The sequence below is a fragment of the Apium graveolens genome, chromosome 10 (genome assembly GCF_009905375.1).
Source record: "Apium graveolens cultivar Ventura chromosome 10, ASM990537v1, whole genome shotgun sequence".
Lineage (NCBI taxonomy): Eukaryota > Viridiplantae > Streptophyta > Magnoliopsida > Apiales > Apiaceae > Apium > Apium graveolens.
In genome coordinates this window covers 155,263,742-155,279,700 of record NC_133656.1, presented here as the reverse complement: position 1 = coordinate 155,279,700, position 15,959 = coordinate 155,263,742, and the positions used below count along the sequence as shown (strand labels likewise).

Sequence of the window (15,959 nt, the reverse complement as noted above, 5' to 3'; positions counted from 1 at the left end):
ATTCCTTAGTTTTTCTTATAAATACCATGTACCACATCGAAAAGAAAAATAAGTCATTTCAAGCCTCTCTTTATAAATAGAGTCTTAGGGCATCAGTTTTATTAAGTCAAGGGAATAAGAGTGCTCTCTTTCATTCTCGGTCTCTTTAGTCTTAAATTTTCCAATACTCCGGTGATAGTTCTCGGGCTTAGTTCAAGTTCGCTGAGAGTATATTTGATCTATCGATTATACTGGTATCTCGTTTTATCCTGGGAGGCTATCGACTCGCACATACGGTGAGAGACAAAATAGCTAAAAGGAGACAGTTTCAACTGGACTCGAGAATTTCCATTTGGTTATATTCTTTCTTTCTCTGTTTGATTTCATTTACTCACACACACTTATTTGATTTATATGTATTAATCGCAGATTGGATTAACAGGATCTCTCAGTTGATTTATCCAATCCAACCATGTTTACATGAAAACTTGGACGATGGGTATTAGGCCCACAAGCCATTCCCTGTACAGAATTTTTGTTCAAAGTCTCATACTAGTCAACTTGAACTTGATCAAAAATATAACTGGAAAAAAGAAAGGCTGAAAATGAATCTCTGCCTTTCACTTATAATTGTTGATATAATTACAGCTTGAATTAAGTATGTTTACAATCTCATATCTACATATATATCACTAACCTGACAAATAGCCCATTCCGATACATCAAATATCTTGCTTTCGGCACAAACAAATGCACGTGGAATCTCCACCTAATATTAGGGCAAAGTGAAAAAGAAAAAGAGCCCAAGTCAGTAATGCACATTAATAAAGACCTCAAAATACCCACTACAATTTCAAGCACAGCACTTTGCTAAACAAACAAAACATAAATAAAAGAAAGGACGGGGCAGCATCATTTCAAATGTTATAAAGCAAGTACGTGGTGCTAAACAAGAACTATTATTAATTCTATCATATGGAACTCGTCTTTGTCTTTCCCAGAGAAAGCCTGGGGATATTTAAGAAGTACATCCATTGTCCTGCTTAAGATGCACTGAGCATATTTAAAGACACGCAATAAAAAGATAGATTAAGTTATCACAGAATGCATCAGAGCTGTATACCTTTTGGGGTCCACTAAACTCCAGAGAACCTCTGTACTCAACCCATCCATCTCCGTCCTTAGCTTGATGATGTTGACAACAATCCTAAATCCAAAATACATGTATTTCGGTATCAATAAATTCTAAAAACAAGTGAAAAGACCAGGAAAAGGCAAACTCGAAAAGAATCAAACCTGACACCATCTTGCCTTTATCTTCGTCTTATTGGTGCAAACCCAAATGTGTGAATTGCCACATTTTGTGCACTGTATACGTCTAGACTCTTCAGAACAGTAATCCGGTCCACCCTGCTCATTTGATATATATTGTTAGAGAGAGACAGTCTTTTAAATATATCTTCTAAGAGAGTTTACGTGACTGAGAATCATTACACCCTACCAAGATAATACTGCTATTTGTTGTTGACGGAGAAATTTGATAACAACAAATTTTGAGGTTCGTAGCCGGAAACAAGATCTGTGACGGCGGTTCTTCGTCGGAAACGTGAACAGTAGTCGGTGGATCCGATGAACAGTATTCGTCGGAAAAGATGAACAGTGTTTGGTGGTGGTGATTATTGGGGGCTGAGATTGCTTAGGGTTAGTGGTGGCTCATTTGCGCTCTCGCTTCTGACCCTTTACAATGTGCCTACGTACCCCTATTTATAGGGGATCAAGCCCACGTAGTTCTTGGGGAACAAGAAACCTAATGGGCTTAAATTTCTTATCCCGAGGCCCAATAGGAAACCTACTGGAAACCGTCTTCTACTAGCTTTAGGAATGTCCGTCGATGAGGCCCAACCACAAAGGCCCAAGGCTCGTCCGTGGCTTCGAGACTTCACGGATAAGGCATCTCCCTGGCCAAGGATAACCCTCCGCTACCAGCTGTTTCTCTAGTCCGTGGACGCAGGTATAGCCGTGGTTCACTCCAAATGTTGGACGCATCCTTGTCCCCCGATAAGGAGCCCCTACCAGATTGCAGGACAAGTGATCCCAAGCTTTTGGGTGCAAAGTGCAGGATACTCCGAAGTCTCCCAACGAGGACACCCGTTGACTACAGAGATAGAGCTCCCAAAGCACACACCAGATTTCACCCCACATCCCCAATGAGGACACCCATTGATTATAGGAGGAGGCCTTCAGTCCAGGCATACCCCTGGAGGTCTCTGACCACGGACACCGCCTTTCCTGTAGATATGCTACAGGAAGGAGTTCCTCAATAGAGTACCTGCATCAAGTAAGTTAGTAATAATAATCTCCATCTTCCTTGAGCCTTCTAGAGAATCCACCTAATCAGCACATAAAAGCTATACTTATGTCCAAGTAGAAATTCAAGGCGCGCCCTAACATCTCTGTATGTTGGCACCGCCCTGTATCACCAGCTTTTGGTTTCTCATACCATTTTACATCATAAGGCGCGCCTTAAACTATTCATCTTTGGGGCTGACTTTAATTCTGCCCAAGCCACAGTATGGACATGTCGAAGTAATCATGTCCAAATGATCAACCCAAGAAGCCTTCCTTACCTAGGGCGCGCCCTAAGTCTCACTATAGGACAGACTCCAATTAAGCCACTCATCTATCTTTTTCCAACGATTGGACGCGCCTCGTCATGTTCAAGGGCGCGTCTTTAAGGCAAAACGGTCACGGCCCACTCAACTGTTTTATCCAATACAGCGCGTTCTTAGGGTGTGCCATCTGTTTATGGAAAGTTAATCTTATCTTTTCCTAGTTTTTAGGCGTTTCTCCTTCAATTTTACCTATTTTATCAATCTTAATCTGAATATTGTTTATACCAACATTTGGGCATAACAACTACCCCCCAAATTCCATATGTCATTTTAGAATGGGATTGGAATTTCTCTTTATCTTTAACAAAATCTGTATAAACAATTCCCTAGTACTACTTACTGGGGCGCGCCCTCAACAGGGCTTGATCTGTTCAGAGTTCCCATTTTCACGCATCCCAAATATCACACTTATGAGGCGCGCCTTAAAAAGGGTATGCATTCCTAAAGTTTCGGATTTTGCAGTCAGGATTACTGAGTTAATTTATACGAGGCGCGTCTTTAAGAGGGCGCGTCCTTCAATTTGAATTATTTTTAAAACGGTTCCCCTGTTTATTCGGAAATCGTGTTTGACGTGATTGGTGTGATTTATTTTAACAGCTGTCAATTTCACCTATAAATACAAGTCACCGTCAGTCATTTTCACTTTTACTTTCACTTTCCCCTTCCTTTTCATTTTCTCTTTCTTCACCAAAGACTTCAACTCCGGCGACGAACTCTTGCTCAGAATTGGCCTTCTCCGTCACCGTATTCTCGATTTCTTCCAGTCAACGTCTTCTCCATTTGAAAAGGTATGTAAATCTTCTTTCTTTTCGGGATTTCATCACACAAATAATACTGCATGCTACATTGTCTCTTCAACTTCCTTAATTGTTCTTGATGATAAACACAAAACGATGTATGTATCTGTGTATGTATATCTTATACTTTCAAACTTTGTTGCTCTAGATCTGAAATCATGGGGTCTAGCTTTTAATTTTATGTTTCTAGGAATTCCAACCGTTTTATCCTCAAAATTAAAAATATACGTCTCATGATAAGGTGCGCCTCTTTATCGATACGAGGCGCGTTCCTTTTACTTTAAGCCACGCCAACGTTATCCAATCTTCCAGTCTTTTATAGATTTTAGGACAAAATAGGGCGCGCCTTCATAGTGTATGACTCACCTCACCCTTCCATTAAGTCTATCCCTACCTCTTCTGTTTCCTTCATATTTTTATATCTCGTTCTTTCGTATTGGGCGCGCCCTCAACATTTTTGGTTTTCTTGGCAGCTGGAAGACGAGGGCGCGTCTTCTCCTTTTCACCCCTTCAAGGATTTCCTTACCAACTTGGGAATCTATTCTCCTCCAAACGCTTACTTGGACCCCCAGCTTCCAAACGCTCACCATACTCCCGAATTCTTGAACCGGGTGGCGCGCCTTCTTCAAGACTCCAAAAAGGGTTCCTTAATGGCAGATTTTTCAGATAGCTCGTTCGCGGACAACATTCCCTTATCTCGTAGACACGGAAAACAAAAATTAGTCCAAAAAGAGAGGTCTCCAGCCCCAACTAGTACAGAGCTAGACGATGATGATTGGTTTGAGAGCTTAAATGCCGACAGGTATAGGGGTGTTGAAAGGGGGGTTAATGTAGACGCTGGGCCTTCCAAGGTTTTTTACAAGGCTGTTTCCCCAAGTCTATCTCCTCAGCGACCAAAGGGCGCGCCTACCTCTCCTACTCACGAGGGCGCGCCTGAAGCGAATGTATCACCACTCCGTGATGAAGAAAACTTCTTTGATGAAGACTCCTTTCAATTTTCCACCTCTCCTGAGCCTTCTCCAATTCCCTTCCAATATTGGGAAGTTTCTGACAGCGAATTGGATTTTGATTGGGACGAATTTGAATCGTGTAATGAAGCTGTGAAGAAACGTTTCAGGAAGGAACATGGGAAGCTTTTCTGCGTGGGCCTGTCTTCGGCTTGTTCAGACGAACAACTAGGATGGCTCATGGAGTTTTATGACATGGAAGGAATATGGGCGCGCCCTTTGAGCATGATGCGGCCCCATATCTTCAATTATGGGAGAAACTTTAAAATTCCCAGAATGGTGACCAACCCCAAGCTGGTGTCTTTAGGTATAGGCGCGCCATTACATCCCTTCCTTAGAAAAGTGATAGAATTCTACGACGTAGCTCCACTCCAACTTTCTCCCAACAGCTACAAGTTCGTCCTGGCCTTGTTCATCCTCTATACGGACTTGGGTTTTTCCCAACCGTCCATGGCCGAAGTTGCTCATTTTTTCAATCTAAGAAAGTCTGACCACGGGTACTATTATTTGGTGGTGGATAAGCAGCATAACAAGAAGGGTTTCTCCTCTGACAAGCTTAGCCACGAGAAAGGTTGGAAAGAGAACTTTTTTTACCTGTATGACGTTCCCAGGATAAGAATAAGATTCAACAAGTCACCAAGTAAGGACGCGCCTTTGTATCTTTTCCCTCATGTGATTTTTATATTTTTTCTTTCTTTTCTCATTCTTATACTTTTCCAGACAGACCATCTTCAAAACTCCTTAAAGGCGAGCCCAAAAAACGAGCTGAAGCCCTCCTTAGAGTGGCTTCTGACAGATGGAACTTAAAATCCTTAGTTACTCGATCCAACTTGATGCGAGTAGGGATTCTTTCTAACCAAGTAGGAGTGAAGTGCAAATACGTAAAATTTAGGAAAGGTGCTCCTGTTTCCCGTGTTATCGACTTAGGTAGCGAAGAAGCTGAAGAAGAAGAAGAAGAAGAAGAAGAAGAAACAGAGGACGGTTCTTTACAAGGCCCGGATCCTTCAGGTTAACTAACCGTAGGATATAGAGGCGCGCCCTTATCCTATTGGCACGTCCTTCTCTTCTGTCATCTTTAATAATCACACTAGATGTAAATTTTTGTTTATTTAAGACCCCACCTTCCAGGGCGCGCCCTTTGCATCTTAGGCATAACATTTTATACATGTTTGTCAATATTATTATTATTATATTTAACTGCCATGCTGAACTAATATGTCCCATATTTTGTGCAGAAATGGCCCCTCCAAGAATCCCTAAATCCTTTGGGGCGCGCCCTGGTGATAAGCCTAGGCCGAAGTCGAAGAAAGATGTCCCTGCAGCTCAGACATCCGTCCCCACTTCAGCTCCCATTCCTCAAACAACACCTGTTCAAAAACGGCCCGTAATTGACCTTACAGAAAAACAGGGCGCGCCCAAGAGACATAGAACAGAGGGCGCGCCTTCTAGTTCTTCTACTGTTTTCAGTGCTCTTGGCCCCATGGGTGCCCTTCATGTTTCAGATGAAGAAGTGGAACAGTGGTAGGCTATGGATTTGGGAGATGCTGCCCGTGCTTCTATAAAAGCTTCTTGCCAACTGTTCATCCACTCCACCCAAGTGGTGGACAAATTACTTGAGGAGAAGTCGCGCCTAGAGAGGCTGCAGGATGATAACAACATTCTGAAGAATACCCTCACAGACAAAGACTTCTTGCACGCCAAAGACATCAAAGCTAAGGATTCTGAGATCTCTTTCCTCAAGGATGAGGTGGCCAATCTCACTTCTCAATTAGAGATTGCCAACAAGAAGGCTACCTCTCTCCATACTGAGCTTGTTGGTGCCAACTTGAGGATAGAGTACCTCGAAGAGCAACAGAAAACAGGCTGGCCTGATGAGAAGAGGGAAATGACTGATGAAGCATTTGCCAATGGTTTTCATTTTTACAGGGTGGGTTTTGTGGCCAATGATCCTGACTATTCCTTTGAGAAATTTGGGGAGGAGACTGTTGCTGAGATGGTGGAATTCAAAAAGGAGCATGCCGCTGAAATCAAGGCAAGGAGGATAGAGGTTGGATTAGAAGAAGAAGAAGAAGAAGAAGAGAGAGAGGACGCGCCTCAAGAGGAATTCTCCAAGGACGCGCCTGAAGTTGATCCAACTGTCCCCCTCCAATCTATTCCTCCAACAGACCAGTCCCAAGGCGCGCCCTAATCATTCATAGTCTTTAAATTTCAGATACTTATGAGGAGCTAGCCCTCTTTTGATGCTGTGCAAAGTTGTATGACTTGTTATGTTGCTACTTTTCCTTTTTGCATCGTGACTTTCTGCATGGCTTAATATCTTTTTTTTATATATAAAAACTTTGTTAAGGCACTTCGATTTTTCACTTGGCCTTTTTACGTTCCCATGGATTTTGTGACTATAGGGCGCGCCTTATTTCTTGAACTTGCAAATAACACCTATTTGTAATTCCTTTGCGATATTTTACTCAAGTATTAGTCCACGGGCGCGCCTTAACCTAGGGAGCTTAACTTATTTTGATGGCCATGAACACTTATTCCTTTCACCCTCGTACACTGTATTTAATCTTGATTATGAATCAACAATTACTAGAAAGGGCGCGCCTTGGATTTTTTTTCAAATGAGTAATTTCATGTTAGGCAGATAAAACAATTTGAAGTAACTTTTCCTTTTGATTGATAATGCGCTCTAGTGTTCAAATTACACCGGTCCCATGGCTACTATGCTCTATGGGGAAGTTTAAAAAAAAAAAAAATTCTTCCTTCTGCTAGTTCCAGGGTTCGCAGTCACATGTACTACCCCCCTAGGCTAGAAGGAATTTATTTACTACTAGCCTATTACGTGAGAATCAAATAAGAAAACAAGGGGGCACAGCCACACCCTACTGATAATACTTTCGCAGATGTTCTGCATTCCATGCTCGAGGAATAAGTTTACCATCCAGGTCTTCTAGGCGATAGGTTCCCTTCCAGAGTATAGCTTTGACCTTGTACGGTCCTTCCCAATTAGCCCCAAGCACCCCGTGTTGAGCTATCTTAGTATTAGGCATAACTTTTCGCAACACAAGATCCCCAACCTTGAATGGTACAGATTTAACCCTTTTATTGAAATACCTTGCGACCCTCTGCTGGTATGCAGCAAGCTTTAATTGAGAGTTCGTTCTGGCTTCATCTAGCAAATCCAAGTGAAGCCTCTGGTTAACTTCTGCATCTTCCTCAACAAAGACATCTCTCCGGAGGGATCCAGCTCCTACCTCCACGGGAACCATGGCCTCATATCCATAAGTTAGTAGAAATGGGGTTTCCCCTGTAGTCGTTCTAGGAGTCGTATTGTAAGACCAGAGGATCATGGGCATTTCTTCTGGCCAGTCTCCCTTCTTTTCTTCCAACTTAGCCTTCAAGGTATGCTTTATGATTTTGTTTATGGCTTCTGTCTGACCATTACTCTGCGGATGATAAACCGCAGCGAAGTCTTTTTTAATCTTTAGGTATTCACAGAGCTTCCTTAACTCCTTACTATCAAATTGTTTCCCATTGTCTGAAATGAGCTTGTAAGGAATACCAAACCTGCATACTATGGAGTTGAACACAAAATCTCTTATCTTTTTTGCCGTGATTGTGGCTAATGGCATGGCCTCTGCCCATTTGGTGAAATAGTCCACAGCCACCACAGCGTATTTCACACCCCCCTTTGCTTTGGGTAACTCTCCAATGAGATCAATCCCCCACATGGAAAAAGGTCAGGGACTTGTTAATGAGGTAATGGTGGTTGTCGGGATGTTGGAATAGTTGGCAAACCGTTGGCAGCGATCACAGGCCCGGACAAAATTGAAAGCATCTTCCCTCATAGTCGGCTAGTAGTACCCTTGTCTGAGCACTTTAAATGCTAAGGAACCACCCCCCGAGTGATTGCCACAAATCCCTTCATGCACCTCTCTGAGAATATAATTTCCTTCTTCCCTGTCCACATAATGTAACAGTGGCTGGTTAAATCCTCTCTTGTATAGTACCCCGTCATACTCGACATACTTTGCAGCTTGGTACCGAAGACGTCGAGCCTGTAGTTTATCCTCCGGTACAACCCCTGATTGAATATAGTTATGGATGGGGGTCATCCAGTTTTCTTTTGGGGTTTCTTGCATTTGACACACCTCCACCTCTGGGATACTTGGAACTTCCTGGATTCCCAAGGGGATTTGTCCAAGTTGGACGCTGTCCATCTGCGACCCCATCTTGGCCAAAGCGTCCGCATTACTATTCTCTTCTCGTGGCACGCTTTCCAGTCTGGCACTTGAAAATTTTCCCAGTAGGCGTCTTGCACATCTCATATACAGCTCTGTCCGCGATCCTCGGGCTTGGAATCCTCCGTTGACTTGATTGATAACTAATTCGGAATCACTTCAAACTATCAAATTCACGGCCCCTACCTCCAGAGCTAACTTCAGACCGTTAATCAAGGCTTCATACTCAGCATCATTGTTGGTAGCATAAAATTTGAGATGAATAGCACTCATCAAGCGTTGCCCCTCCGGAGTGATCAGGATTATCCCGGCACCGGACCCGCTGTTGTTTACGGCCCCGTCCACATGTAATGTCCACCACGGGTGGGGGAGTTCCTGCTTCTTTTCGTCCTGATGACTTTCTTGCGAGGTTGGTTCTGCCGGTACTATGGCCTTATCATCAATTTCTTCATCAAACTCAAGTATGAAATCGGCCAACGCTTGTCCTTTGATTGCCGTGCGTGGACAATATTCCAAATCGAATTGCCCTAGCTCTATGGCCCATTTTAACATTCTTCCCGACGATTCGGGTTAATGTAGAATTTGCCGGAGCGGATAAGCGGTGCGAACTTCTATTCTGTGAGCCTGAAAATACGGTCTTAGCTTTCGTGCCGCAAGAATAAGAGCGTACACTAATTTTTCCATGTTGGTATATCTGGTTTTTGCATCCAACAACCTTTTGCTTACATAGTATACAGGCCACTGGTAGCTTGCTTCTTCCTTTACCAAGACGGCACTGACGGGATATTCTGACACCGCCAAATATAGAATTAATGTTTCTCCGTCTTCTGGCTTGGTCAACATCGGCGGATTTCCCAGTTGTTCTTTGATTTTCAGAAAAGCTTCTTCACAATTAGGGGTCCACAGAAAATCCTACCCTCTCCCTTTGATTGCTTTGAAGAATTCTTTGCACCTATCCGACGACTTCGACACAAATCGATTCAGGGCCGTAATCCTTCCTGTTAGACTCTGTACCTGTTTGACACTGGTGGGGGATTTCATGTCTAGCAGAGCTTTTATTTTTGCCGGGTTGGCCTCAATCCCCCGATTATTGACCATGAATCCCAAGAATTTTCCCGATTCTACGCCGAACACGCATTTCTGCGGGTTTAGTTTCATCCTATATTTTCTCAGGATATGGAACATTTCAGTTAAGTCGGCGACGTGGTCTTCCGCCCTTTTCGATTTCACGAGCATGTCATCCACATACACTTCCATAGTCTTCCCAATCTGCTTCTTGAACATTTTGTTTACCAACCTTTGGTAAGTGGCACCGGCGTTGATCAGACCAAATGGCATTCCGATATAGCAGTAGAGCCCTCTATCAGTGATGAAAGAGGTGTGCTCCTGGTCAGGCTCATACATAAGGATCTGGTTATACCCGGAATATGCGTCCATGAAGCTGAGCAGGGCATGCCCCGCCGTGGTGTCGACCAACTGATCAATTCTTGGTAGGGGAAAACTATCTTTTGGGCATGCTTTATTTGGTCGGTGAAGTCCACGCACGTTCTCCATTTGCCGTTGGGCTTTTTTACCAATACCGGATTTGCTAGCCATTCTGGGTAAAAAGATTCTCGAATTAGCCCGACGTCTAGGAGCCTTTCTACTTCTTCTGCTAGGGCTGTAGCTCTTTCTCCGCTTACGGCCCTTCGTTTTTATCGAACCCCTTTATGCTTGGGGTCGATATTCAATCGATGGCACATTATTTCTGGATCAATCCCCACCATATCAGAATGGCTCCATGCAAATACATCAAGGTTTTCTAACAGAAATGTTGACAGACCTTCCTTTAACCTTGGTGTCAATTGGGACCCTATTCTCAGAACCTTACTCGGATCTTTTTCATCAACGGGGATCTCGATTGTATCTTCTGCTGGCCCCATCTTTTCCATCGGCATTGGTATCTGGGGATCCAAGTCAAGGGGATTATAGATCTCCTGATCTTGTAGAGAGGGTGCATTCCATTCAGGAGGTGTGCCTTGCGTAGTAGAGTTATCACTTTTTTCAGTATATTTTACGGGCGATGGTGCTTCTGCAAGAGGAATGACGTCACCCTGTTCGAGGCTTTGCGAGACACCGAATCTTCCTTCTAAACGTTCCCCATGGAAATCTGCTTGGACTATGGTATACATCGCCTCCTCTTCTTCTTCCAACATCTCAATTCTGATTGTGTCTTCCAGGTACAACATTGTCGAGGGCAACTCAGAGGGATGTTTTTCCTCTTGCTCAACATAATAGTGGACTCAGATTTCCTCGGTTGGTTGCTCAATGCTTTTCTCTCGATCCACGTCCGGAGTATCATCGGCGTGGGAGTCTTTTCTGAACCCTTTCATTGCTTGCCTGTAGCACTCCCGTGAATCATATTGGGAACCCCTGATACTTCCCACTCCATTTGGCGTTGAAAATTTGATTGTTAGGTGATGAATTGAAGTGATGACTCTCATCTCCCGTAGAAAAGGTCATCCCAATAACACGTTGTGGGATGATTCCTGATTCAGAACCTTAAATTCGAGCATCTTTGTTACCGATAGTGGGCTTTCCCCTAGTGTGCATGGGAGCCGAATTGACCCCATGACTCTAACTCCTGCACCTGAAAAACCATAGACCCACGAGTCTTCCCCCGACATATCCTGATCAGGAAGTCCCATCTTCTTGAAGGTGCTGTAATAGAGGATGTTTGCGGAGCTTCCATTGTCCACGAAGGCTCTATGGACATTCTTTGTACCGATTTGGATGGAAATAACCAACGCATCATTGTGTGGGTGATGTACCCATCGGGCATCTGTTTCTCTGAAAGTAATATCCATGGACTCCCCTTTAAACACTTTGGGTGGTCGGGTTTCCACCCTATGAATATCTGTGAGAGGCCTAAACCGGGCTTCCCTAGCATGTTTTGCCAAGGCTCGGTTGCTGCATTCCATTCCAGGATCTCCCCCGTAGATTGTTCGGATACTGCCATCTCTGATAAATTTATTTTCCTCCGGGGTATCATTGTTTGTCCCGCGTGGGGCTCGTCTTTCCTCTTCCCTTGTCCTGTCATCCTTGTGCTTCCTTACTTCCTTGACTACCCATTCTCCGAGGTATCCTTCCTTGATAAGCGCTTCGATTTCGTCTTTTAAATGTCGGCACTCGTGCGTGTTATGTCCAGATGATTCATGGTATTCATAATATTTTTTCTTGTCTTTGCTTTGCCATGATGATAAAGCTTCAAGTTTCCTAAATAGCCCTTTATTTCTGTTTACCTCATAGATATGGTCGATAGATGCGACCAAAGGTGTGTACCGGCTTGTTTTGTAGTCATAGTTTGAGGGAGGGCTCCATCCCCTCCTTGTGCTTGTTGTATTTATCCGGTCTGGGCTTCGACTATTCCTTCGGTATCTCGGGCTTGGTGACCTATCCCTCTTCCTTCTTTTGTTTCTTTGACTTGACTGTGAAGTTGGTTGCACGTCTGCCAAAGATTGTTCTATAGCCTTAAAGGATTCTGCCAAAGCGAAGACATCCGCGAGAGTGGCCGGATCTTTCCCTTGCAAGTGCTTCCAAAAATCCGAACCAACCCTTAATCCTGCGATCAGGAAACTTTTTAGGGCTTCGTCTGAGGCCCCCCTCACGCTAGTAGACTCGGCGTTGAACCTTTTGAAGTACGATGTTAAACTTTCATTTTCTCTTTGCCTAACATTGGCAAGAGTTGTGACAGAGGGAGCGTATCTCATCGCGGCTTGGAACTTAGTTAAGAACAAATTCTTCATCTGATCCCACGAGGTGATTACTCCTGGCCCCAGCTTTTGAAACCACTGCTGGGCACTTTCTCTAAAGGTTGCCGCCAAGAGACGACATCGAGCCAAGTCCGGGACTTGGTACACATCCATCTCTATATTAAAACGACCCAGGAATTCCACCGGATCTGAGTTTCCGTGGAAGCGGAGATCGCTGGTAGTGTTGCGATACCCGGCCGATAATTGCGCATCCCTTACTGCTGCCGAGAATGGGGACGGGATTTCAGCTGTAGCCGCCTTCGAGATGGTTAAGTAGCCTTTTCAGATCTCCTACATTGAAAGTTCCCACGCCGGGAATGGTATGCATTTGAGTCTGTGAACCTTGGGGTTGCAATGGAGGTATTTCCACTTGATTCCCCCCGGGAGGGGCTTGCTGCTGGTTTGTATTCTGGGCGTCTTCAGGTATTACAATTATTTCAGGATTTCGTCCCTGATTTCCCCCTTGATTCTCTTCTCCACCTTGTCCGCGACCTCGAACCGTACCGCGGTCATAGTTTTCTATATTCCTGGGGTCATCATGTTCCACATAATCATAGCCATCTGCTTGGTTATTCCAGCGGGAATCAAGGTATCTGCGGTAATTATCACGACGGTATCCGTCTAAATATCTGCCTCGGCCTCCACCTCTTCCCCTCCATTGAGGCCTTCTCCATCGATCATTTCCATACCCACGTCCATGATCGCGGTGCCGCTCCCGATTCTCCTGGGGATTCAGGGGCACACGCGTTGGATCGCGGTGCCGCTCCCGATTATCCTGGGAATTCAGGGGCACACGCGTTGGATCGCGGTGCCGCTCCCGATTATCCTGGGAATTCAGGGGCACACGCGTTGGATCGCGGTGCCGCTCCCGATTTTCCTGGGAATTCAGGGGCACACGCGTTGTATCATGGGGCGTCACATCTCCGTGATCAGCTTCTCTCTGCCATTCAAGTAACACCATTCTCAAATCGTCATCGCCCAAGCGAATCCCCAAGCGATCTTTCAGAGCTGCGAAGCCTCGTGGCTGATTCTCCAGTATTGACTCTGCCTGCCGGCGTTCCTCGAGACTGCGTCCAGAGCGGTGTGGATGGGTGGCTCCCCGGTTATCCGTTTGCAGAATTTCCCGTCCATCAGCATCTTCTTCCACTAGCTCAACGATCGGGGACGTGTCATTAGAATAGTCCAGGCGTCGCGGGGTTATCGGCACTCGCCCTCTTTCAGTGTAGCCATGGCCGGCCGAGACATCCCTGTCTGTCATGGGTGCTTTCCCAGGCGCCTGAGCCGCTCGGCTGTGGCGAAGACCTCTCCTGCCCTTGCGTCGTTCCACGGTGCTTAACCTTGAATCGAAACCATTCAAAGCATCGCCCATGCGATACAGTTGTTCCAACAAGTCAACGTTGCTGATGAGCACAGGCGGCTGTCCTCCAACGTCCGGTGTGGGATGGTCAGTCATTGGTGGAACGTAGGGTTCATATTCATAGCCATGATCGGAATCTTCTTCAGAACTTCCATCGTAAAAACCTCCATCATGATATTGAGACATCCTTCCTCCCAGATGTAGATCTTGTTAGCCCCTCCTTCTAGCGCCAATTTGTTGACGGAGGAATTTGGTAACAACAAATTTTGAGGTTCGTAGCCGGAAACAAGATCTGTGACGGCGGTTCTTCGTCGGAAACGTGAACAGTAGTCGGTGGATCCGATGAACAGTATTCGTCGGAAAAGATGAACAGTGTTTGGTGGTGGTGATTATTGGGGGCTGAGATTGCTTAGGGTTAGTGGTGGCTCCTTTGCGCTCTCGCTTCTGACCCTTTACAATGTGCCTACGTACCCCTATTTATAGGGGATCAAGCCCACGTAGTTCTTGGGGAACAAGAAACCTAATGGGCTTAGATTTCTTATCCCGAGGCCCAATAGGAAACCTACTGGAAACCGTCTTCTACTAGCTTTAGGAATGTCCGCCGATGAGGCCCAACCACAAAGGCCCAAGGCTCGTCCGCGGCTTCGAGACTTCACGGATAAGGCATCTCCCTGGCCAAGGATAACCCTCCGCTACCAGCTGTTTCTCTAGTCCGTGGACGCAGGTATAGCCGTGGTTCACCCCAAATGTTGGACGCATCCTTGTCCCCCGATAAGGAGCCCCTACCAGATTGCAGGACAAGTGATCCCAAGCTTTTGGGTGCAAAGTGCAGGATACTCCGAAGTCTCCCAACGAGGACACCCGTTGACTACAGAGACAGAGCTCCCAAAGCACACACCAGATTTCACCCCACATCCCCAATGAGGACACCCGTTGACTACAGGAGGAGGCCTTCAGTCCAGGCATACCCCTGGAGGTCTCTGACCACGGACACCGCATTTCCTGTAGATATGCTACAGGAAGGAGTTCCTCAATAGAGTACCTGCATCAAGTAAGTTAGTAATAATAATCTCCATCTTCCTTGAGCCTTCTAGAGAATCCACCTAATCAGCACATAAAAGCTATACTTATGTCCAAGTAGAAATTCAAGGTGCGCCCTAACATCTCTGTATGTTGGCGCCGCCCTGTATCACCAGCTTTTGGTTTCTCATACCATTTTACATCATAAGGCGCGCCCTAAACTATTCATCTTTGGGGCTGACTTTAATTCTGCCCAAGCCACAGTATGGACATGTCGAAGTAATCATGTCCAAATGATCCACCCAAGAAGCCTTCCTTACCTAGGGCGCGCCCTAAGTCTCACTATAGGACAGACTCCAATTAAGCCACTCATCTATCTTTTTCCAACGATTGGAAGCGCCTCATCATGTTCAAGGGCGCGCCTTTAAGGCAAAACAGTCACGGCCCACTCAATTGTTTTAACCAATGCAGCGCGTTCTTAGGGTGTGCCATCTGTTTATGGAAAGTTAAACTTATTTTTTCCTAGTTTTTAGGCGTTTCTCCTTCAATTTTACCTATTTTATCAATCTTAATCAGAATATTGTTTATCCCAACATTTGGGCATAACACTATTCAATAGGTAAGATCTTTAGTTACAAAATCAACAACTTCAAATTGCACATATACCCGACTAGAAGTACCAGAAGATTTCTGTGCAACACTCTTATATTCTTCCTTTCTAAGTTGTTCATCGTAATTTCGCTTCTTCGTAGTATCAGAAAGAACCTATATATATATATATATATAGCAAAAATTACACACTCAAGTAGTTAACCACAAGTAAAATATCAATCACAGAACACATGGAGTAGAATCAAGGTTGCTTCGCAAGAAGAAACAAGTAGGATTTGAGGAAGTGGACATTTACCTCATATGCACACTGAAGTTTTTTAAAAGATTCACTTGCCAGTGGGCTCCCCATGTTTTTATCAGGGTGCACAAGCATGGCCTGACAAAAAATAAATGCCAGAATAATTACACCAACAAATATATAATCCATCCATCCTAATTATGTATAGTAGTATTTTACAGGTTGCTGCGCAATTGTTAAATTATCGG

The 15,959-nt window shown here is 44.8% G+C and overlaps 1 protein-coding gene across 1 annotated transcript; it reads right to left on the bottom strand.

The window, feature by feature from the left end:
* Nucleotides 1-414: 414 nt before the first annotated feature.
* LOC141691184 (uncharacterized) lies at nucleotides 415-15,900 on the bottom strand. The gene is made up of 6 exons (XM_074495923.1): nucleotides 15,769-15,900; nucleotides 15,528-15,626; nucleotides 1,276-1,389; nucleotides 1,103-1,186; nucleotides 677-748; nucleotides 415-501 (listed from the first exon to the last, which is right to left on the bottom strand). Exons 1-6 carry the CDS (start codon nucleotides 15,898-15,900, stop codon nucleotides 415-417), a joined length of 588 nt encoding a protein of 195 aa, XP_074352024.1.
* Nucleotides 15,901-15,959: the final 59 nt, after the last annotated feature.